General features: G+C 49.3%; 1 protein-coding gene across 1 annotated transcript in view; it reads left to right on the top strand.

Moving 5' to 3' along the window:
* The window catches only part of LOC119965393 (coiled-coil domain-containing protein 69-like), a 75,474-nt gene that overhangs the window by 35,545 nt on the left and 17,486 nt on the right, over positions 1-22,443 (top strand). Inside the window, exon 2 of the mRNA XM_038796113.1 lies at positions 10,900-10,966. Coding sequence (XP_038652041.1) covers positions 10,900-10,966 — 67 coding nt within the window. The remainder of the gene's footprint in view (positions 1-10,899; positions 10,967-22,443) is intronic.

Consider the following 22,443-nt stretch of genomic DNA (forward strand, 5'->3'; position numbering starts at 1 on the left):
GACGCAACCCATAAATCGCACCTTTTGTCCTTTTTGTTTAAAAAAGCACATCCTCGTAAATCTGCACTACCGAATGAAATTAGATTCACTCTCATTCCATTAGATATGGGGAGCAGGAGTAGCCCACTCGGCCCCTCAGGTCTGCTCCGATATTCAAGACGATCGTGGATGATCTGATTGTAACCTCAGCTCCAAATTTCCACCTGCTCCCGCTAACCGTTCACCACTTTGATTAACAGGAGCACTTCTGCCTCTGCCCTTAAAAATGTTCAGAGACTCTTCTTCCACTGCCTTTTCAGGAAGAAAGTTCTAAAGACTCATTACCATCTGAGAGATCCTCATCTGTCTCGAAAATGGGTGACCCCAAGCAGGATTCTCTGTTTGGGAGAGTCACAAATTTGCATGGCGAGGATTACGAGAGATTCCCTACGGAATCCAGTGATATGGATCACCATTTTAAATGGGTGCCCAATAGCGAGGTCTCGCGCCTGGGCCCTACTCGCCCCCCTCCCTTCCCTCCAACCACAGTGCAATTCGCCCCCCTCCCTTCCCCCCCACCCGCAGTGCAATTCACGCCCCCCCTAGGGATTTTCTGGGTCACAGCCCTTCCCCTCCCAGTACAGGGGTGCCCCCAACCAGCAACCAGAGACTCCCAAAATAAAGAGGCCCCCTAAATAAAGAGACCGCCACAGGTGTCCCAGAAGAGAGACCCCTGTCACAAAGACCCCAGGTAATCAAAACATAGCCTTGTGGAGCCATCTGGCTTAGGAACAAGCACAAGTGCGGAGCTCTAGCTGCTGTTAGGTTCTTGATTAGTTTGGGCTCCAGCACATATTGGACACCCTCCCGGACCTGGGCCAGTTTTCCTGGACCTAGACAGTAGGGATTCTGTTTAACGGGAGGTTGTCTCCCACATCCACATCAGGTAGATGTTGTGCAGCCTGAATTAGAATCGTAGAATCATAGAATCCCTGCAGTGCAGAAGGAGGGCATTCGGCACCGACCCTTCAAAAGAACATTCTACTCATGTCCACTCACCCATCCACCCCGCCCTATCCCCGTAACCCCATGACCTAACCTGCACATCTTGGAACACCAGGGGGGGAATTGATCATGGCTAATCCACCTAACCTGCACATCTTTAGACTGTGGGAGGAAACCGGAGCACCCGGAGGAAACCCACACAGACACTGGGAGAATCTACAAATTTCACACTGACAGTGACCCAAGCCGGAATCGAACCCAGGTCCCTGGCCCTGTGAGGCAGCGGTGCTAACCAACGTGTCGCCGTGCTGCCCTTGTCTCTACAGTCTTCTCTCTACAGATGCTGTTAAATGCAGAGAGCAGCTATGCCAGATCTTTGTTCCGTATTTAAATGGGTGAATATGGTGTCCAATATTTCTAGCATTTCACTGACAGGGCAGTTGGGTTTTCAATTTGGGCCTTGACCAGGCTTTCCTCTAATTTGGCCTAACTTTCCCTTTTGTTCTTCAGCTATCTGACAGGCCATCACCCGCTTGTCCCCTTCCTGGCTGTGATACTACTTTCACACGTTGACATGACACAGCCTCTGTTTTTTTCCTAGGGTCTGGGTGTCGACTTAATAGTTTACACCCCCCCCCCCCCCCCCCCCCCCCCCCCCCCCACCCCGCAAGTTCTCTTTGCTACCCTGTATGGGACACTGAACAGGGCTTTGAAGGATTCGCCCTGTATCAGTAGGGGCACCCGCACATAGTCCCCTGGCTGAAGGTGCTTTGGCACGTTTTCTGTTTTACTTTTCATACCAATTGAGAGGTTATAAAATGCTCCTGAGTCACATCAGAAACTCTTGTGAGCCATTCAGGAAACACCGAGAAAAGGAGACCGCTTTCTTCTGTTCCAAAAACCTTCCCCTGATTAAATTCCGGGAACCCCTGACTTGGTGTTCGTAAGCAAATTAAAAAGAGCTAAACACAGTGGGTGCACTGGGTGAATCCCTTGTAGACAACAGCCGAAAACCCAGTCTTTTATGCCAAGGGGACACTCGTGACAATGGGCCAGATTTTCCATTTGGAAGAGTCGGTGCTCAGAGGCGGTTCACTATTCCTTGCCATGCAAATTTATGCGTGATGGGGATTGCAAGGGATTCCCTCACAAATCCCGCTATCGCGCAGCTGCCCCCCCCCCCTCCCCCCTCAACAGAGTAGACCATTTCCCCCACCGAACCCCCATAAGGGAGACTCCAACCAGAGACACCCACACGAGAGACCCCCCCCCCCTCCCCATAACAGAGACCCCAACCAGAACCTCAATGCTGCCGCCAGTGTGGGACCATTTTTTTTGATGACGCTGGATTGGCTGCCCAATCGTGGATCTTTTGGCATTGTGCAGAGGCGAGTCCAACATAATATGTCCTGATCATTGTTATTCGGGCCTGGTGGTACCGATTTGAAGCTCGTTGCAACCATGGGTGACATGTTGAGGACTTTAGCTGGGTTACATCAAGGTGAGCCAAGACTTCCTGGAATATTCTGGAAATTAAACTTGTGCCCTGATCTGACTGCATCTCTGTGGGCAGCCCATACCAGGTGGAGAATTGTGTTAATCCCTCCGTTACTACCTTGGCAAAGATAGTTCTCAGGGCCATGGCCCTAGGAAATAGGCAGCCATGTCCATTATAGTAAGAATATACTGGTCACCTCCTTTTGTTTTCGACAGGGTCCCACACAATTCACTGGAACTTTTCTCCCCAAACGCAGCTATGGGAATTATAGGTGCTGGTTTAATTGCAGACTGCAGTTTACCCAGTCAGTCAGTTGTGGCAAGTTTTGCAGAATCTCACCACACCTTTATGAAGGTGAGACCAGTAGAAATACTGGTGTGGTGGGCTTGGGTTTTTCACACACTGACATGACCAGCCATCGGGACTTTGTGGGCCAGCCTCAATATTTTCCCTCATCACCTCAGCAGCGCCACTATCTGGTGGATCACAGTCCACTCCTCATCTGCAGATCTGTGAGGAGGTCTCCTCTTCCTCCTCACCACCTCATCTTTAAAATAACAGCACTCCATGCACGACGCCTTCCGCTTCAGCTTCGTTTTAAGCAACCTGGTCATCTTGCTGAAATGCAACCGGGGGGGTGGGGGTCAGTTCATCACATTCAGAAGGTCTTCTAAACTTCTGAAATGGTCTTGGATACACAAATGACCGGGTGATCTATCTGCAGCTCCAGTTTGGCCTCTGGTGGGGCTTGTTTGACCACAGGCACGTTGGATCTTGCGAGACATTACGAGCTGAGTAGATCCCGGGAACGGAATCTCCCCTTTTGTATCGGCCATGCTGCTCCGCGACAAGCTGATTTTTGGGTGCAGTATGGCCATTGGATTGCACCCTATAAGTGTGGGAATGACCGGGGAGAAACACTCCAATGTTGAAAAGAGGTGTGGATCTCGCCCAAAAGGCCAGCGGGAAACACCTCTCTAAACTCATCCAAAATGATACAGAAATGTTTTGGTTGAATTCCGCCCATTATTTCCCAAAGATTTTCATATGTGGCCGTGTCCTTAAGCCTCATATCCACCAATCAAATGCGAGCTGCTTAAGCCTTTCAGACTCGATGTACGTCCGGTCTTGCCATTTTCAGAGGGTACAGAATTTCTGATGGCATGCGCCAATTTATACATGCTTAAAATGGCTACGTCATAATCTGCTGCACTCTCTAGGCAACAGGGAGTAAATTTTGTGAGCCTTGCATGATGGCATGTCCCACGATAGAAGAGTCCAGGTTTATACTGACCACTTTTCTTGCTGAGCTACTCTGAGTACTTTCTCATCAAACTTATGGGTTAAATAGGCTAACATAAATAACCAGCACTTAGATTTGAGCGAGGGGTGCCTTCAGTGGTCACAGAAGACTTGTCCCTATGCAATTCGAGCATTCTCATTGCCTTTGGAAAGCTCTCTCTCTCTCTCTCTCTCTCCCTCCCTTTCTCTCTCTCTTTGGAATTCTAACTGTAACCTTTTCTACCCTAGCTGCAATTTTGCTAAAGGTCAGCTGACATTTACAAAATCCCCAGATTCGCAATCCACTGCTCTGGTGGCGAATTTTCAAAGGTCAGGTTTCCTGGTTTCTGGGTGAAACTCTAACTTCAACTCTTTAACTCCTCAAGAAACAGGAACTTTAAATTCTCAGAAGTAATTTCCATCTGTTCTAGAAAGGTACTGACTTTGAATGTGGACATTTTTGCACTTTAATGTTGTAAGCCCCTAGAACTTTTGTTGATAAACAGTTTTTGAAAATCGTCCCTCGGGAAGAATTTGTATTCCCCATTACAATTCTCTTGTAAATCTGCGGGATCTATCCTGGACTAACCTCAAAAGTTTCTGTTACGAGCTCGTGAGGAGGAGTAAAATGACTACCCCATTCTACCATTCCAGACCCGGCCATAACAAGGATTTCTTTGGTTGAACAAGGAACAAGATAAGTTTATTGAAACCACTTCCCAAATTTAAAATAAGTTAAATTACAGTGACTATTCATCCGTCACACACATTCTCTGGACACACACACACAACACACTACTAAAAATGGTGGAATAAGAAGATAGTTTAGGGAGTTTTACACTTCATGAAGAAGATAAAACACAGGAGTATATGGATAGCTGTATTTTGTGGTCTTAACTTGGTGATTCCATATTGTGACCATTTTGTTCAGTTATCTTCCTGGACATGGCTGCATGGAGCAGATTTGCACATTTAATTCAGAAATATCTCAATTTAGTACATTTCTATTCTCAGAATGATTATTTTGCAAATCAGCACACAATACTTTCAAGAGAGAGAGAAAACAGTTCTTTGCCACTTGTTTTAATATGCCAGTCTGGTCTCTCATCTCGCCTGCGTGGTAACACAATCCCTTAAAATACCCTGCTGGCTGCATATTCCAGAGGAATTTGATCAATGGATTTCTGCTGCAGTGAATGTTTCTTTTTTTAGAACAGTTGTCGATGTCTCATCTCAGAAACTTTTGAGAAGTTTGAGGATAATGTAAAGTCAACAGGAGATGTGCTGCGTGATTCGGCAGTCTGCCAGCCATGTGTTCCTCGGTGGCCCGTCCTCACCATCTGTGGGATTCTCCATTCTGGCCACCTGACAATGGGATTTCCTATTGTGGCACCTCATGCCGCTGGGAAACCTACGGGCATGGGTGCGCTACTGGCAGAACGGAGAATCTCGCTGACTGAGAACTCCGCCCTTGATCGTTCGCTCTGCCCAGTAGATTAAGTGTCTGTTTTGTTTCATCCCATCTGGTGGAATGCAAACTTGGATATTATAACCGTCTGGTAATCCTCTACTGTCTTAAGAGCATTTAAGTTTATTTTTAAAATGCGGCCAGAAAGAGAGAACTTGGAAATGGGTTATCTTTTATTAAAAAGCACATCCTCGTAACAGTATCTGCCTCTTTGATCAAGTTATTGGTCATCCAACCTAACATTCCCACAAGTGGCTTTGTCATTTTGTTTAATGATGCCCTGGGAAGTGCCTTGGCACATTTTATAATGTTAAAGGTGCTACATGAATACAAGTCATTATTATTTCCATATATCAGAGAATTTATAGGACAGATTTGGGTGTATCAGGTTTTTCTTTGGGTCAGAAGGCGGTTGGTTGAATTACTACTTGAGGAACAGGAGCACCTAGTCCCTAACACTTTAGTACAGTACTGAGAGAATGTTGCAGTGTCAGAGGTGCTCTTTCAGATATTTGCCCTCTCAGGTGAATGTAAAAGATTTCACGGCAATATTCAAAAATGGTGCAGGGGAAGTTTTCCTGCGTACCCTGACCTGCATTTATTCCTCAACCAACATTGTCAAGAACAGACTGAATGGATGGGAAAAGGGTAAGGAATCAAAGAACAAAATGGCAGGGGGTCGGGTGGTGGTTGGGGGTGATAGAGTCTAACGAATAACAAAGGATGTCTGAGCTTTCCTTGTGAGATCCATTCACTCCTCCTGGTCCAATAAAGCTTTTTTTTTGCACGGAGGGCCACTTCAAATTGTCCATCAGTTTTCAGCCTGACGGAAGACCACAGCTGCTGACCCCTTCGGCCTTGTTGAAAATGCCATTGTTGATGTAATAAGACCCTGAGGTACATAAATAGGTCTGTATCCAGCTATAGGTGGTGGGTGGTGCCTCATCCATCTGAGTACCCGGCTGGTGAATATTGAAAAGATGGGAAAGGATCAAGTTCCAAACTGCCAAGAAACTGCTCATTTTTAATTGTTCCCTCTTCCTTGGCTTTTGCTGGGTTGGTAGGAGTTAAAGTTGAACTCAAAACTGTGAATTTTACTGAGTGACTGGGTTTGTAGATAATTACGAGAGCCAATTGTCAGTCAGGGCAATATTAGGCTTGATCACAGTGTCCATATCTGGGTTTGGCAGTTATTCTGGTCGAGTTAGATGAAGCGTGCTGCCGTCCTATTGTACGTACGAGCTGCAGTCCTTTGGCAGCCCAAGAAACGGGTTCAGATTTAAAAGCATTTTATTCAATCATTGGAAATGTCTATATTGTATCCATGGGAAAGACTCAGGAGATGATGTTGAGTATGACAGCTATGTGTATTTTGACTGTCATGCCGCATCTTCCGTTAGTAGGGATAAGTTTTTTGGCAAGAGGGGGCCTGATCATGGGGGGGGACTTCAATACAGTGCTCGACCCTGGGCTGGACAGATCGAGTTCCAGGACGAATAGGAGGCCGGCAGCGGCAGAGGTGCTAAGGGGGTTCATGGAGCAGATGGGGGGGGTAGACCCTTGGAGATTTGGCAGGCCAAGGGCGAGGGAGTATTCTTTTTTCTCCCACGTCCACAGGGTGTACTCCAGAATAGACTTTTTTGTACTGAGCAGGGGGCTGATTTTGAGAGTGCAGGACACGGAGTACTCGGCCATTGCGATTTCGGACCATGCGCCACACTGGGTAGAGGTAGAACTGGGGGAAGCACGGGACCAGCGCCCGTTGTGGCGCCTGGATGTGGGGCTGCTGGCGGACGATGAGGTGTGCGGAAGGGTCCGGAAGGGCATTGAGAGATATCTGGGCACGAACGACACGGGCGAGGTGAAGGTGGGGGTAGTCTGGGAGGCCCTGAAAGCAGTGATCAGAGGAGAGCTGATCTCCATAAGGGCACACAGAGAAAGGAAGGAGAGGCAGGAGAGGGAGAGACTGGTGGGGGAACTTATAGAAGTGGACAGGAGATATGCGGAGACACCAGAGGAGGGGCTGTTGAGGGAGCGGCGCAGTTTACAGGCCCAGTTTGACCTACTGACCACTAGGAAGGCGGAGACGCAATGGAGAAGGGCACAGGGCGCGGTCTATGAGTACGGGGAAAAGGCGAGCAGGATGCTAGCACACCAGCTGCGCAAGCGAGATGCAGCCAGAGAGATTGGGGGAGTGAGAGAGAAGGGAGGGAACGTAGTGCAGAAGGGGCAAGAGGTGAACGGGGTCTTCAGGGATTTCTACAGGGAATTGTACCGGTCTGAGCCGCCCAGGAGGAGGGGGGGAATGGAGAACTTCCTCGATAGATTGAGGTTCCCAAAGGTCCAGGAGGAACGGGTGGAGGGGCTGGGGGCGCCGATAGAGCTGCAGGAGCTAGTTAAAGGGATAGGCCAGATGCAGGCGGGGAAGGCGCCGGGGCCGGATGGGTTCCCGGTGGAATTTTATAAGAAGTATGTGGACTTGGTGGGCCCAGTGCTGGTGCGAGCCTTCAATGAGGCGCGAGAGGGGGGGGTTCTGCCCCCGACAATGTCACAGGCCCTGATCTCCTTGATCCTGAAGCGGGACAAAGACCCTGTACAGTGCGGGTCCTACAGGCCTATCTCCCTCTTGAATGTAGATGCCAAACTGTTGGCAAAGGTCCTGGCAACCAGAATAGAGGATTGTGTGCCAGGGGTAATCCATGAGGACCAGACGGGGTTCGTAAAGGGACGACAACTTAACACAAATGTCCGGAGACTGTTGAATGTGATTATGATGCCAGCAGTGGAGGGGGAGGCTGAGATAGTGGTAGCACTGGATGCGGAGAAGGCATTCGATAGGGTGGAGTGGGAATACCTGTGGGAGACGCTGGAACGGTTTGGGTTTGGGGAGGGATTTATCAAGTGGGTGAAGCTGCTGTATTCGGCCCCGATGGCGAGTGTGGTTACAAACGGGAGGAGGTCAGAGTATTTTGGGCTCCATCGAGGTACCAGGCAGGGATGCCCCCTATCCCCCTTACTATTTGCATTAGCGATCGAACCGTTGGCGATGGCACTGAGGGGTTCAGGGGGGTGGAGAGGACTGACAAGGGGAGGGGAGGAACATCGGGTATCACTCTATGCGGATGATTTGTTGTTATATGTGGCGGACCCGGAAGGGGGAATGCCGGAGGTAATGGAAATACTAGCGGAGTTTGGGGACTTTTCGGGATATAAATTAAATGTGGGTAAAAGTGAGGTCTTTGTGATACACCCAGGAGATCAGGGGGAGGGAATTGGGCGGCTCCCCTTTAAGAGAGCAGTAAAGAGCTTCAGGTACTTGGGGGTGCAGGTGGCAAGGAACTGGGGGACCCTCCACAAGCTGAACTTTTCAAGGCTGGTGGAGCAGATGGAGGAGGAGTTCAAGAGGTGGGACATGGTACCGCTGTCGCTAGCAGGGAGGGTGCAGTCAGTCAAAATGACGGTCCTCCCGAGGTTCTTGTTTCTGTTCCAGAGCTTGCCCATCTTTCTCCCCAGGGCCTTCTTCAAGAAGGTAACTAGCAGCATTATGGGCTATGTGTGGGCACATGGCACCCCTAGAGTGAGAAGGATTTTCTTGGAACGGAGTAGGGACAGTGGAGGATTAGCGCTACCCAATCTTTCCGGATACTACTGGGCGGCGAACGCATCGATGGTGCGCAAGTGGGTGATGGAGGGGGAGGGGGCAGCTTGGAAACGTATGGAGAGGGCGTCCTGCGGCAATACAAGCCTGGGGGCGCTAGTAACGGCACCATGGCCGCTCCCCCCCACAAGGTATACCACGAGTCCGGTGGTGGCGGCCACCCTTAAAATCTGGGGGCAGTGGAGGCGACACAGGGGGGAAGTGGGGGGTCTGATGGCGGCGCCACTGAGAGGGAACCACAGATTTGTCCCGGGGAACACTGGCGGGGGATTCCAGAGCTGGCACAGGGCGGGCATCAGGCAACTGAGGGACATGTTCATAGAGGGGAGGTTTGCGAGCCTGGGAGAGCTGGAGGAGAAATTTGAGCTCCACCCGGGGAACACGTTTAGATACCTGCAGGTGAAGGCATTTGCCAGACGACAGGTGGAAGGATTTCCCTTGCTTCCCGATAGAGGGGTGAGTGATAGGGTGCTGTCAGGGGTCTGGGTCGGAGAAGGGAAGGTCTCGGACATCTACAAAATAATGCAGGAGGTGGAGGAGGTATCGATAGAGGAGCTGAAAGACAAGTGGGAAGCGGAGCTGGGAGAGCAGATAGAAGATGGGACATGGGCGGATGCCTTAGAGAGGGTCAATTCGTCGTCGTCGTGCGCAAGGTTGGGCCTCATCCAATTTAAGGTGCTGCACAGAGCCCATATGACGGGGACTAGGATGAGTCGGTTCTTCGGGGGTGAGGACAGGTGTGTTAGGTGTTCGGGAAGCCCTGCGAACCATGTACATATGTTCTGGATGTGCCCGGCACTGGAAGAGTTCTGGGAGGGGGTGGCGGGGACGGTATCGAGAGTGGTGGGAACCAGGGTCAAACCAGGGTAGGGGCTAGCGATTTTTGGGGTTGGGGTGGAGCCAGGAGTACAGGAGGCAGGGGAGGCCGGAATATTGGCCTTTGCGTCCTTGGTAGCTCGGAGAAGGATCTTGATTCAGTGGAGGGACACAAGGCCACCAAGTGTTAACACCTGGTTAAACGACATGGCAAGCTTCATCCAATTGGAAAGAATCAAATTCGCCCTGAGAGGGTCGGTACAGGGGTTCTTCCGGCGGTGGCAGCCCTTCCTTGACTTTCTGGATCAGAGATAGGAACTGGAGGCCGAAACAGCAGCAACCCGGGGAGAAGGGGGGGGGGGAAGGGAGGGGGGGGGGATAGCAACGAAGGGAGCACGTCAGCGGGGGGTCGCGGGCAATGACTGCCCGAGGCCATCGGCAGAAAGGGAAAAACGGTTTGGTTGCTAGACTGGTAGCGCGGGGGGGGGGGGGGGGGGGGGGGGGGAGAGGGTGGGGGGGTGCGCGCGGGGGAGGGCGTGGGGAGAATTTTCCAGGGGGGATTTGTTGTGTTATAATTTAAAATGTAGTAGGGGTAAATGTTTGTATCGAAAAATTTCAATAAAAATTATTTTTAAAAAAAAAAAAATTTTTTGGCAAGGCCAGTAAATATGGAAGATTATACCCACCCTGCTAAACGCCTCTGTGACCCTGAATTCTGCCCAGGTAGGTAGGGGGATGGTGCATATTAGACGTGCGGAGTCTGCACCTTCTCCCCGTGTCTGCATGGATTTCCTCCGGGTGCTCTGGTTTCCTCCCACAAGTCCCGAAAGACGTGACTGGACATTCTGAATTCTCCCTCTGTGTACCCGAACAGGTGCCAGAGTGTGGCGACTAGGGGCTTTTCACAGTAACTTCATTGCAGTGTTAATGTAAGCCTACTTGTGACAATAATAAAGATTTATTATTTATTTATTTATTAAATGAGAAGACATTGAAAGTGTGTGATACATTAAAAAAAGGCAAGTTAGAATAGGAAATTAGTGATTTCAAGGACGGATAACCATATTTGATTGCTGTTCATTGCTGAACGTCGCAGCCCATTCTGAATAATTCTGAATGAATTGCACTCAATATTCTGCTTATAGATTGCAAAGTAGATGGGATGAGTAAATAACTCATTTTTGATTTAAACAGAAAGAAACTCCATCAAAACAGCACAAGGAACTTTCTCAAGAATTAGCAGCACTTCACGGAGATGGTGGTAAGAAACTGCCAGTAATTTAATTTGACTCTACATTTCTGTAATATGGAGGGATAGGTTGAAACGTAAGAGCGTAAGAAATAGAGCTGAGGTAGACCATTTGACTTTTGAAGTATGCTCTGCCTTTAGCAAGATCATGGCTGATTTCCTCCGTCAACTTTGCCACCCTGTACTTTTTGCATGTCCCTTAATTCCTTTAGTACCCAAAAATCTAACAACATCTGTCCTGAATATAATTGAGTATAATAGAAGGGCTGTGTTGCCTTCTTCTGATCATGAAAAATCTATGTTTCAAAATTCATCGATAAGTCCCCACCAGTAATTTATGTAGATTTGAGGTTAATTTGCTGAGACTCTTTCAAGTGGTTTTCCGATAATAACCTTGTGCTTTGTTCCACCTTCCAATTTCTGCTTAAAATTGATTCAATTATAGTATTTCCAAGAGATTTTGATGTGTAAAAATATTACCCATGGAGTTGGAATGGGGCTGGTCTGCATTGGATGGAACTGGCCTTCAATTGTTGCATTTCATTTGCTCATCCCAGTACTGTTGGTTTACGATTTAACTACGACATATTATATCATAATGGATTTCTCCCCTCCAAATTATTTTGAATTAGGTTACCTCCCACACTCGCGGATGATACAAAGGTGGCAGCACTCCATCATACAAACGTTATCCACTTGTGTCTCTCCCCACTCACCCATAGTCTTGGATTACAAATTTTTTCTCTTTAATTATGGATTGCGCGGTGCAGGACATTTACATCACACAAATGCTAGGCAACAAACATGTCCAATAAGTAATAATCTTGACATTTAATAGCATTCGCATCACTGAACACCTCACTATTAATGTCCTGCGGGTTACCATTAACCAGAAACTGAACTGGACTGGCCATATAAATGTTTTGGCGACAAGAGCAGGTCAGAGATTGGAAAATCTGTGGTGAGTAACTCACGTCCTGACTCCCTAAAGTCTGTCAACTATCTACAAGTCAGGAGTCTAATGGAATACCCTCCACTTGCCTGGATGAGTGCAGCTCCAACAACACTCGAAGCTCGACACCATCCAGGACAAAGCAGTCCATTTGATTGCCCTATCCACAACCTTAAACATTCCTTTGCTCCATACCAGTATCCAGTGGCAGCAGTGTGTACATTATGGAAGATGTACTGCAGCAACTCACAAATGTTCCATTGAAAGCACCTTTGAAACCTGCGACCTACGGGGCTTTTCACAGTAACTTCATTTGAAGCCTACTTGTGACAATAAGCGTTTTTCATTTTCATTTCATTTCATTTTCACCTCTGCCACCGAGAAGAACAAGGGCAGCGAATGCATGGGAACACCACCACCTTCCATCCAATTCACACACAATCCTGACTTAGAACTATATCACTGTTCCCTCACTGTCGCTGCGATTAAAAACATAGAACTCCCTTCCGTACTTTGAGTGTTCCAACACCAGATGGACTGCAGTGGTTCAAGAATGCCTCGCCCCACCACCTTCTCAAGCGCAATTAGGCATGGACAACTACGTGAAAAATGCCCGAATCTTATGAACAAATGAAAAAAAGAGAAGAACGGTGGGATTCTCTCAGCCCAGGCCGGGCCGGAGAATCGCCGGGACGGGCACGAATCGCGCAATGCGGTTCGCCGATTCTCCGGAGAGCGGAGAATAGGCGCCATTGGCACCGGCACGGTTGGTGTGGCACCAGTCGGGGGGCCGCTCTAAATGCCCCCCACCCCCGGCGATTCGCAGCCCGGGATGGGCCGAGCGGCCACGCAAAAAAAAGAAAGTCCCGCCAGCGCCGTTCACGCCTGATCCTACTTGGCCGGATCTCGGCGTGGATGCATCCGGAGCAGCCTTGTGGGGGGAGGGGGGTTCGACCCCGGGGGGGCCTCTGATGTGGCCTGGCCCGTGATCGGGGCCTTCCCGATCGGTGGGCTGGCCTCTTGGGCTGGGGGCTCTTCTGTTCCGCACCAGCCCCTGTAGCCCTACGCTATGTTGCGTTAGAGCCGGCGCGGAGGTGGGAGCCACTGCGCATGCACACATTGGCGCTGGTCCCCACTGCGCATGTGCCCATCTGATGCCAGGATTGGCAGCTGGAGTGGCGTGGGTTGCTCCAGAGCCGTGCTGGCCCCATCTAGGGGTCCAAAACGCGACGGCGTTTACGATGGCGTCAACACTTAGCCTCAGGATCACAGAATCCCGCCCTAGGTATTCCTTGTTCTAGTAACAGGGGCTCTGGCCATTCCATCTTACAGTCTCAGAGTCCTAGTCAACCATTGTTACAGTACACGAGTGGCTGCTGTAATTCAATGATTTTGTGAAGATGAATTATCTATTTGTACAAAATGACAAATAAAGAGATGACATAGAAAAAAGAACATCTGATATTTTCAATGGAATAATCATTAACAGATAAACCGAGCGGGTGAGATTGATGGTGAGTCATTCACTGACCCAGTTGACCTGAAATGTTTAATGGTTAAACGATTGCAGAAACAAGTGATTCTTCGGTACAGGAGGATAGCACTGAGCCTGTAGTCACACACATGCAAAGAGAAATTTAATATTTTATGGAGCAGTGTAATTTATTTATTTTTTCCTTCCTACCACAGAGGACAGGTAAACCTCACTAAATTCCTAATGTTTTCAGTTATTCCCTCCCATAGCGGCCATTTTCAACAAAGTGGCAAAATGGCCATGGAATGATCTAGGATGACTGGCTTGCGCGTACTTTTAAATGTTCATCTGAAAGCACATTAGAAAAACAACATGGCTGTCATGACATGAGGCATCACATGACATGAAATGGCATGAGATTCATCACAGGAATGAATGTTCAGCGATTTGATAGTAATTGGTGTCAAGTAGAATAAATGGATGGACGCAAGTTTGAAAGTGATATTGCAAGTAATCTTGACAGGTTTTGATAGTGAAAGGAGAGTGAAGCGTAGCAGGTTGGGATGGAAAATGTTCACCACACCATTCGGCCTGTCAGCCAGGATGCCGTTGGTGGTCGCTGTGGTATAGGTCACCTCTCGCCAAGACTCAGTAAGCGCATGGAAACCAGCGAGATGAGAAAATGTAGACGAGGTGTGCGGCAGCAGGGAAGAATAATCAACTCTTGACGGAACTATCATCTCAGGAAGGTACTTGTTTGTCTAACCCATTAGATGGGTTAGATGGCTATGCTTTTTGGTAAAGCTCCTTCAGGATTTAAGCAGTCTGTACTATTATGTGGCCGAGTGCAAATTGTGTGCGTGCCCTTTGGGCTCATTCCACTGATTGGCTGCTGTTATACCAATTGTCAAGTAGAATCATAACTACTTATAAACTCACCACAGAAAATGAAGCCTATTATTAATGAATAATGTGAGTATCCTTTTCACAGCATTGTTAATTACTGCTAATTAAGCACAATGGCCCAGGAATTGAACAACTAAAAGTGGAGGCCGCAATGTTACCAGACTGCTGTGGGCAAGGGCCTCTGTTCGAAACCAGGCCGAAATATTGTTGCACTGCCAGGATCAAATGCAGATACTAAGCCCATGTGATCAGGTATCCATTTCCGAGGCCGCTGCCACTGAGACCAACGTCACGTTAAGGGTGGCAGTCCACTTCTCTAAACTAATGGTTCAATGGGAGGGTTGGCAGCTCTACATCCTTGATAAAGTCGGAGGCTGATGCCTCTGGAGAAGGAAATTGCTCCTCTGTCGAAGGCGTTCTTGAAGGATCATCAGAAAAGTAGTCAGTTTCTGGGGTCAGGCAGGTGGGCCCTGGCAATTAGAGGGGTGAACCCCACCAACAGCAGTACTGGGGCCACCGGGGTCTCCATTGCCATTGGTGGGTCCCTCCATGGGCCATGGAGCCTTGGGATGGAAGACCAAGCCCAGAAAACCTTTGGGAGGCCACCTCAATGAAGTTGACAGACTCGCCACACAGCAGGGGTCTATTCCGTTGCTGTTAAAATCCAGGCAATGTCATAAAATGGCCATCTGTCTCCCCCTAGCATTGCCGTTCCTGCCATTGAGTTGAGAGCACATCAGGCTTCCCTCTCAGTGCGCTCCATTTTACCAGCTCTCCCACCTAGGAGAAATTCTCCAGAAGACTCATGGCCATTGGAGTCTCTTTTCTTCAAGTAGTGAATGTTTATAGAGTTCTAAAATCATATCAGTGCCGGGGAGAAGACTTCCGGTCGGCAAGCGGAGCGGTCGCACAGAGAGGGGCTCCCGCAGGGTAACTAAGTCGGGGCCTTTCCACAGCGGCAAGAGCAGGGAAGGGGACCCTCCCCCCCCCCCCCCCCTCCAACGAAACTGTCGGCGGAGGATCCTCGGCGGCGGAGCGGTTCGGCGGCAGCGGCAGGTCCACCTTCTCTCTTCCCCCCCCCCCCCCCCCCCCCCCCCCCCCCCCCACCCAACGGCACCAGAGCGCAGGCCAGTGACCACCATGAGGCAGGAACAAAGAGACTCTGGACCAGAAGCCTCTCTCTCTCTCTCTCTCTCTCTCTCTCTATCTCTATCCTGGGTGAGTGAGGGGAAAGGAAGAAAAAAGAACTTTTGCAAAAACAAAACCCAAAAAAACTGTTAGAGAGTGGGGGAGGGGGAAATATATTATTTAATCTCTTTTTTACACTCTCTTCTCCCATCCAAAACAAGCCCACCTGAGAGGAGTTGTATAAAAGAGAAAAAATAAAGTGGTAAAGGAAAGAAGGGAGGAGAGAAGAAAAAGGGAAGAGACAAAAAAATAAAAATAGGGTGCGGAAAAGGGGGGAAAAGAAAAACAAGGGGAGAAGAAAAGATGAAAGGGAAGGGGGAAGAAAAAATGCCAGAAGAGAGCCAGAGCAGACGGAGAGGGGGCACCAGAAGCAGACGAGACAAGGGGCGAGCCAGCTCAGGCGATGGCCCCGCCATCAGTGCTGGCCCCGCACCTATGGGAGATGTTCACAGACTCGCTAGCTAGGGGCACACTGCCACCCACGCTAGCACAGGCCTCAATCTCGCTGATACCTAAGAAAGGCAAAGACCCAACGGAATGTGGGTCATACAGACCCATATCTCTGCTGAATGCAGACGCCAAAATACTGGCCAAAATCCTAGCCAAGAGGCTAGAAGACTGTGTACCTGAGGTGGTCACAGAGGACCAGACGGGCTTTGTCAAAGGTAGACAGCTTACCGCGAACATCAGGCGCCTGCTGAACGTGATAATGACCCCCTCCGGGGAGAGAACACAAGAGGTGATCGTCTCCCTGGACGCAGAAAAGGCCTTCGACAGAGTCGAGTGGAAATACCTCATAGAGGTACTGGAGCGGTTCGGGCTTGGAACAGGGTTCACCTCTTGGGTAAAGCTCCTATACAATGCTCCCATGGCGAGCGTACAGACCAACAATACCAACTCCCAATACCTCCAACTGCACAGGGGCACCAGACAACGATGTCCACTGTCCCTGCTGCTGTTCGCCCTAGCGATCGAACCGCTAGCAATCGTGCTCAGAGCAGCAAAAAGTTGGAGGGGGATCCGAAGGTGAGGCAGAGAGCACAGAGTCTCACTCTATGCAGATGACCTGCTCTTCCACATTTCGGACCCACAGAGCAGCTTGGACGGGATCGTTGCGCTCCTGAAAGAGTTAGGAGCCTTCTCGGGCTACAAACTCAACATGAGCAAAAGCGAGATCTTCCCAGTACACCCGCAAGTGGGGGGGGGGGGGGGGGGGGGACTAAAGGGGCTGCCGTTTAAACAAGCCCGACACAAATTCCGCTACCTGGGGATCCAAATAGCCCATGACTGGAAAGGGATCCACAAATGGAACCTCACCAGTCTGACGGAGGAAGTAAAAAAGGACCTGCAAAGATGGAACACTCTCCCTCGCGGGGAGAGTCCAGACGATCAAAATGAACGTACTGCCCAGGTTCCTCTTCCTGTTTAGATCCATTCCGATCTACATCCCCAAGGCCTTTTTCAAAGCGCTAGACAAACTAATCATGGCGTTCGTATGGGGGGGTAAAAATGCTAGGATCCCAAAGAAGGTCCTACAAAAAACAAAATCCAGTGGGGGGCTAGCCCTCCCAAACCTACAATTCTACCATGGGGCGGCAACAGCCGAGTGAATAAGGGGTTGGATCCAGGAGCCAGAGGCCGAGTGGGTGCGCGCGGAGGAGGCCTCCTGCATGGGGACCTCTCTCCGGGCCCTCGCCACGGCAGCACTCCCATCCCCACCCAAAAAACACTCCAGCAGCCCGGTGGTGATAGCCACCCTCCAATCCTGGAACCAACTGCGGCAGCAATTTAGCCTGACCAAAATGTCTGACAAAGCTCCCATCTGCAACAACCATAGGTTCACACCAGCACTGAGTGACGCCACCTTCAAAAGGTGGAGGCAGGACAGGGGGACACTGACAGTCAGGGACCTATACACGGACAGCAGGATCGCAACACTGGACGAACTGACAGAGACATTTCGGCTAGCTAGGGGGAACGAGCTACGGTATCTACAGCTTAAAAACTTCCTACGAAAGGAGACAAGGACGTACCCACAACCGCCACGACATACACTACTGGAAGAACTACTGGACGCAAGCATACTAGACAAGGGAAACTGTAGTGACATGTACGAGCGACTGACAGAAAGGGCCGACAGCGTACTGGACGCAACAAGAAGGAAATGGGAGGACGACCTGGGGATGGAGATAGGGTCGGGACTCTGGAGCGAAGCACTGCATAGGGTCAACTCCACCTCCACGTGCGCAAGGCTCAGCCTGACGCAACTAAAAGTGGTACATAGAGCCCGCTTAACAAGAACCCGTACGAGTAGGTTCTTCCCGTAGGTGGAGGATAGATGTGAACAGTGCCAAGTAGGCCCGGCCAACCACGCCCACATGTTCTGGTCTTCGAGGCTATGTCAAAAGTGGTGGGAGTGAGAGTGGAGCCATGTCCGAAAGTGGCGGTCTTCGGGGTTTCAGACCAGCCAGATCTATTCTTGGGGAGGAGGGCGGACGCCCTTGCCTTTGCTTCCCTGATCGCCCGCCGTGGAATCCTGTTTGGCTGGCGGTCAGCAGCACCGCCCAGAGCTGCAGACTGGCTGTCAAACCTCTCGGAATCTCTCCAAATGGAGAAAATCAAATTCTCCATCCGAGGGACAGACGACGGCTTCCACAGAACGTGGGAGCCATTCACGCGACTGTTCTGGGACATGTTTGTGGCCAACGAACAAGAGGAAGAATAGCCAGGTAGCCAAGAATCAGGGGAGGGTAGCCAAGGCATGAAAGGGAGAGAGGGACTGGGAGGGAGGGAGGGGGGGGGGCTAAACCTGAAGAAGGAAAGCCGAACCACGGGGGGAGGGGGGGAGACAGCTAAACCTGAGGACAGAAAGGCGAACCGTGGAGGGTGGGGACAAGAGAGGAGAACCAGTGGGATGGGGTGGGGGGTAGGGAAACAGGAGCCAGAAGGAAGGCACGGGATGCCAAAATGTGTATGACATCTCTAGGAGCGGGGAACGAGGAAATTAAAGATGGAGGACGGGAGGAGCCACAGAAGCGGAGGCGAGCGCGAGACGGCAGCGAGAACCGTCCGGGAGAAACAGGCGACATCAGCACACAACACAGCCAAGTATCGCACACTGTAATTATCTCCCCGGCACCCAAATATATATTTGCCACCCCTCTTCCCCCCCCCCCAGCAAACAGTCGCGTACTTACGTGGTGTAAATAATTCTGCCAGATGCACAGAGCTGCCGCTGTCGAGCTGGTGCACAATACCCCACCAGTTAGTCTATTTCATATTTTATTGTATTTTATGTTGGGGTGTGCCCTTCTCTTCTAGATATGTGTGTGTGTATATATATATATATATATATATATATATGTTTCTTATTCTGTGTACATAAAGGTAATTATACCTTGTTCAAAAACCCAATAAAAACATTTATAAATGTTGGAGATCCAGGTGTGTAGGCTATATGTCCCGACTGGTGAATCATATCAAATAGCACATCCCTTCAGCTGTTCCCACTAGGAAAAGTACTGATCGTACTCAACCAGCCGGGCTTGCAAAACTCAGAACATAGTGTCCAACATTAGATGTGATTCTGTGATTGGACAACATTTATTAAACAATCTGGATTGTGCTAAGAATGACACTAACAACGCAATTTAAGATCATCATTTGGGTTTGCAGTGTGGTTCACTTATGCGTGCTTGAAGCTGGTTATACTTGCAGTCAGGGCCTGGATTTTTGAAAACAGCAAGAACATGTCCACCATTACTACTTTTGCAACAAAACAAAAACTTGGGGGACAGCCATACCCTGTCAGCAATGCCTTGACCAATCAGAGTCAGCTTGCCAGGTTTGAATTTAAACAAGAGCTTGTCAGTTAACTGTTCCCTGGTGCACTTTCCATGGCATCATCTCCACCAATCGGAGCCTAGTTGCCAACCAATCAACGCCCTCTTCTCATGCACATAAAATTGCTGCTCCATTTGAGATTTCCATCTGTCCTGATGAGTGCAAGGCAAAAAGGTTTGCCAGCATGTCTCTTTTTCCAGCAATACTCAATATTTTGTGTGTAAGAAAGATATCAAAGCTGCACCTATCATACTTTGAATTAAGTACAGAGGTTATAGGGATTAAATTGATCTATGGCCAACTCAATGTAAATCAGCCACTACTTGTACAGGAGCAGACATTTAATACAAAAATTACTCAGACCAACCACCACAAGTAGAAAAATCATTAACTCATATAAAATGAGCCCAGATGGTGACCAGAGCAGCTTCCCACTCCCTCACCCACTTACTGCCTTTGAATAGCCAAATGGCAAAGCTTGCAAATTTATTTATTAGTTCTGCCCAGTGTTTTAAAGCAGCAGTCAATTAGGTAGATTGATGTCACCCTCTCACAAACCTTTGAAGAACGTGTAAAGTGTGGGCACGCACGGCGGCACAGTGGTTAGCACTGTGGCCTCACAGTTCCGGGACCCAGGTTCAATTCCTGTCTGTGACCATCTGTGTGGAGTTTGCACTTTCTCCACGAGTCTGCATGGTTTTCCTCCAGATTTCCTCCCACAGCCCAAAGATGTGCAGGTTAGGTGGATTGGCTATGCTGAATTGCCCCTTAGGGTCCAAAAGGTTAGGTGGAGTTACTGGAAAACAGGGATAGGGTGGAGGCATGGGCTTTAGTAGGGTGCTCTTTCCAAGAGCTGGAGCACACATGATGGGCCGAATGGCCTCCTTCAGCACTGCAGGATTCCATGATTCTAATATATCGCTGATGAGATGTTGGATATTGGCAACACTCTCATTTGGACTGACCGGTCATGTTCTGTGTGCCAGCTCTCGAGAGCTTCCTGGTGACAGTTGGAAGGGAATGGTGCGTCGAAGATGCTGCCTTCAAAGTGTGTGCTCCCAGTTGCTTTCACTTGTGATCAGTTCGTGTTCCTTACAATCCTTGCACCAATAAAGTATGTAAACATGCAAAATTAAACTTAAACTGACTCACTCCGTTATTGGCACCTTAGCCACTCTTCATTCTCACTGTTTGATTTGGCTTGTTCACATTGACAAGAGTGTATATACAAACAATAGAGTGTTACAACATTGCTGGAAGAACAGTTCACTAAATTGGCTTCAGTAGCCACAAAGGATAGCCTCCAGTTTCCAGTGTTCATACGCATTGGCCGGGATTCTCCATAATCCCAGCTAAGCGTTGACGCCGGAGTAAACACCGGAGTGTTTCACGCCGGCGTTAACAGGCCTCTTGGCCCAGCGATTCAGTGGCCCACAAGGGGGCAGATACGTGGCCCTGGACTGGCGGCGTGGGTCCGCGTATGCGTGCGGTAGCCCTTTCCGTGCCGGCGCATGCACGTGGTGGCCATTTCCGCAACGGCGCCACGCAACATGGCATAGCGACACAGCGGGCCGGCATGGAAGAAGGTAGGCCCCCAGGATCGCGGGCCTGGCCGTCATAGAGGCCACCCCGGAGTCTGATCTCCCCACCCCCGGCCATTATCTTTGACGTGAATAGATTATTCCTTTAATTATCAACTTGCTTCAGCATATTCTTTTTTCTATCTACTGTCCTGATTTTGTCTCCTTCCAACCTAGTCAAGGTAAAATTGTTTACAGGTTCAAGAAAGCATAAGCTTTGGTTTTGACCCATCTCCTTCAGGTACCATACCTAAAGAGCCTGCTGGCAACTATATGGACCCTCCCCCCCCCCCCCCCCACCCCCCCCCCTGTCTTCAGGTGCATTGGAAAGATTTACAGATTAATAATCAACCTGTTAATAACATACCTTTCATGGCCACTGAGTGGGACTTGAACCCAGAAGCTCTGATCTGTAGGTAGGGATGTGGACACTGTGTCACTCCTGACCTAGCTGTGGTTCTTATTTGAGCCATGTGGATGCTGACCCTATTATATAAAGCAACTTTGTTTTTTAGATTCTGTCAATCTGTATTAAATGAATGACCAGACAATCTAGTTGGGTGGAATCCCAAAATTCCAGAACGGTTAATAAAGTAAAAGCACTGCAAGTCAAACATTTTTACAATACATTGTTCAATAGAAGTATCAAAGAACTAAAGTTTTAACGATTGCGCTTGTAACAGACAGTTCCTTTATTATCCTGTATCAGCAAATTTACTTGCTTTCTGAGCAAAGTTTGCTTTTCTTGTTGAAGTGCTGCATCAAGTTCCTATTTCATGGTGGCATTCACTCATTTTGCCTCTCACGAGTTATTTGTTTGTTGGTCTTTCACTACTAAAGCTTCTTCGCATTTCCTTACTATCTTTTTTCTGTTTCTTTCTCTTTCGCTCGCTGAAGGCTGGCCTTCACTTCCTCAGCTTTCTGTTTTAGCCTCTCACTTCAACTCTACTGCTGTCAGGATTAGGCCGGTATTCAATGCCCTCCCCCAGGATTAGGCGGCATTCAATTGGACAGGGTAGTGGTGGGTCGGAATTCCACCACCTTCCTGGTTATGATTAGGCCAGATGCTTGAAGGCCCGAGGATGGCCTTCTCGCCCTGCCACCAAGAAAGGCCCTCAAGTGAACAATTATTGCCCACTTAAGATCCTCATCTCATCGCTGCTGGTATTAGCACTGGTTGAGGGGGAGCTTTTTAAAAAAATAATCTTTATTGTCACAAGTAGGCTTACATTAACACTGCGATGAAGTTACTGTGAAAATCCCCGAGTCGCCACATTCTGGCGCCTGTTCGGGTACAGAGAGGGAGAATTCAGAATGTCCAATTCACCTAACAAGCACGTCTTTTGAATTTGTGGGAGGAAACCGGAGTACCTGGAGGAAACCCATGCAGACACGGGGAGAACGTGCAGACTCCACACAGACAGTGACCCAGCCGGGAATCGAACCTGGGACCGGGGTGCTGTGGAGCAACAGTGCTACCCACTGTGCTACCGTGCTGCCCACATGGGTTGGTGGCAAGCCTGTGAGATCAGGGACGGGGCCTGAA

Source organism: Scyliorhinus canicula, chromosome 4 (assembly GCF_902713615.1).
Source record: "Scyliorhinus canicula chromosome 4, sScyCan1.1, whole genome shotgun sequence".
Lineage (NCBI taxonomy): Eukaryota > Metazoa > Chordata > Chondrichthyes > Carcharhiniformes > Scyliorhinidae > Scyliorhinus > Scyliorhinus canicula.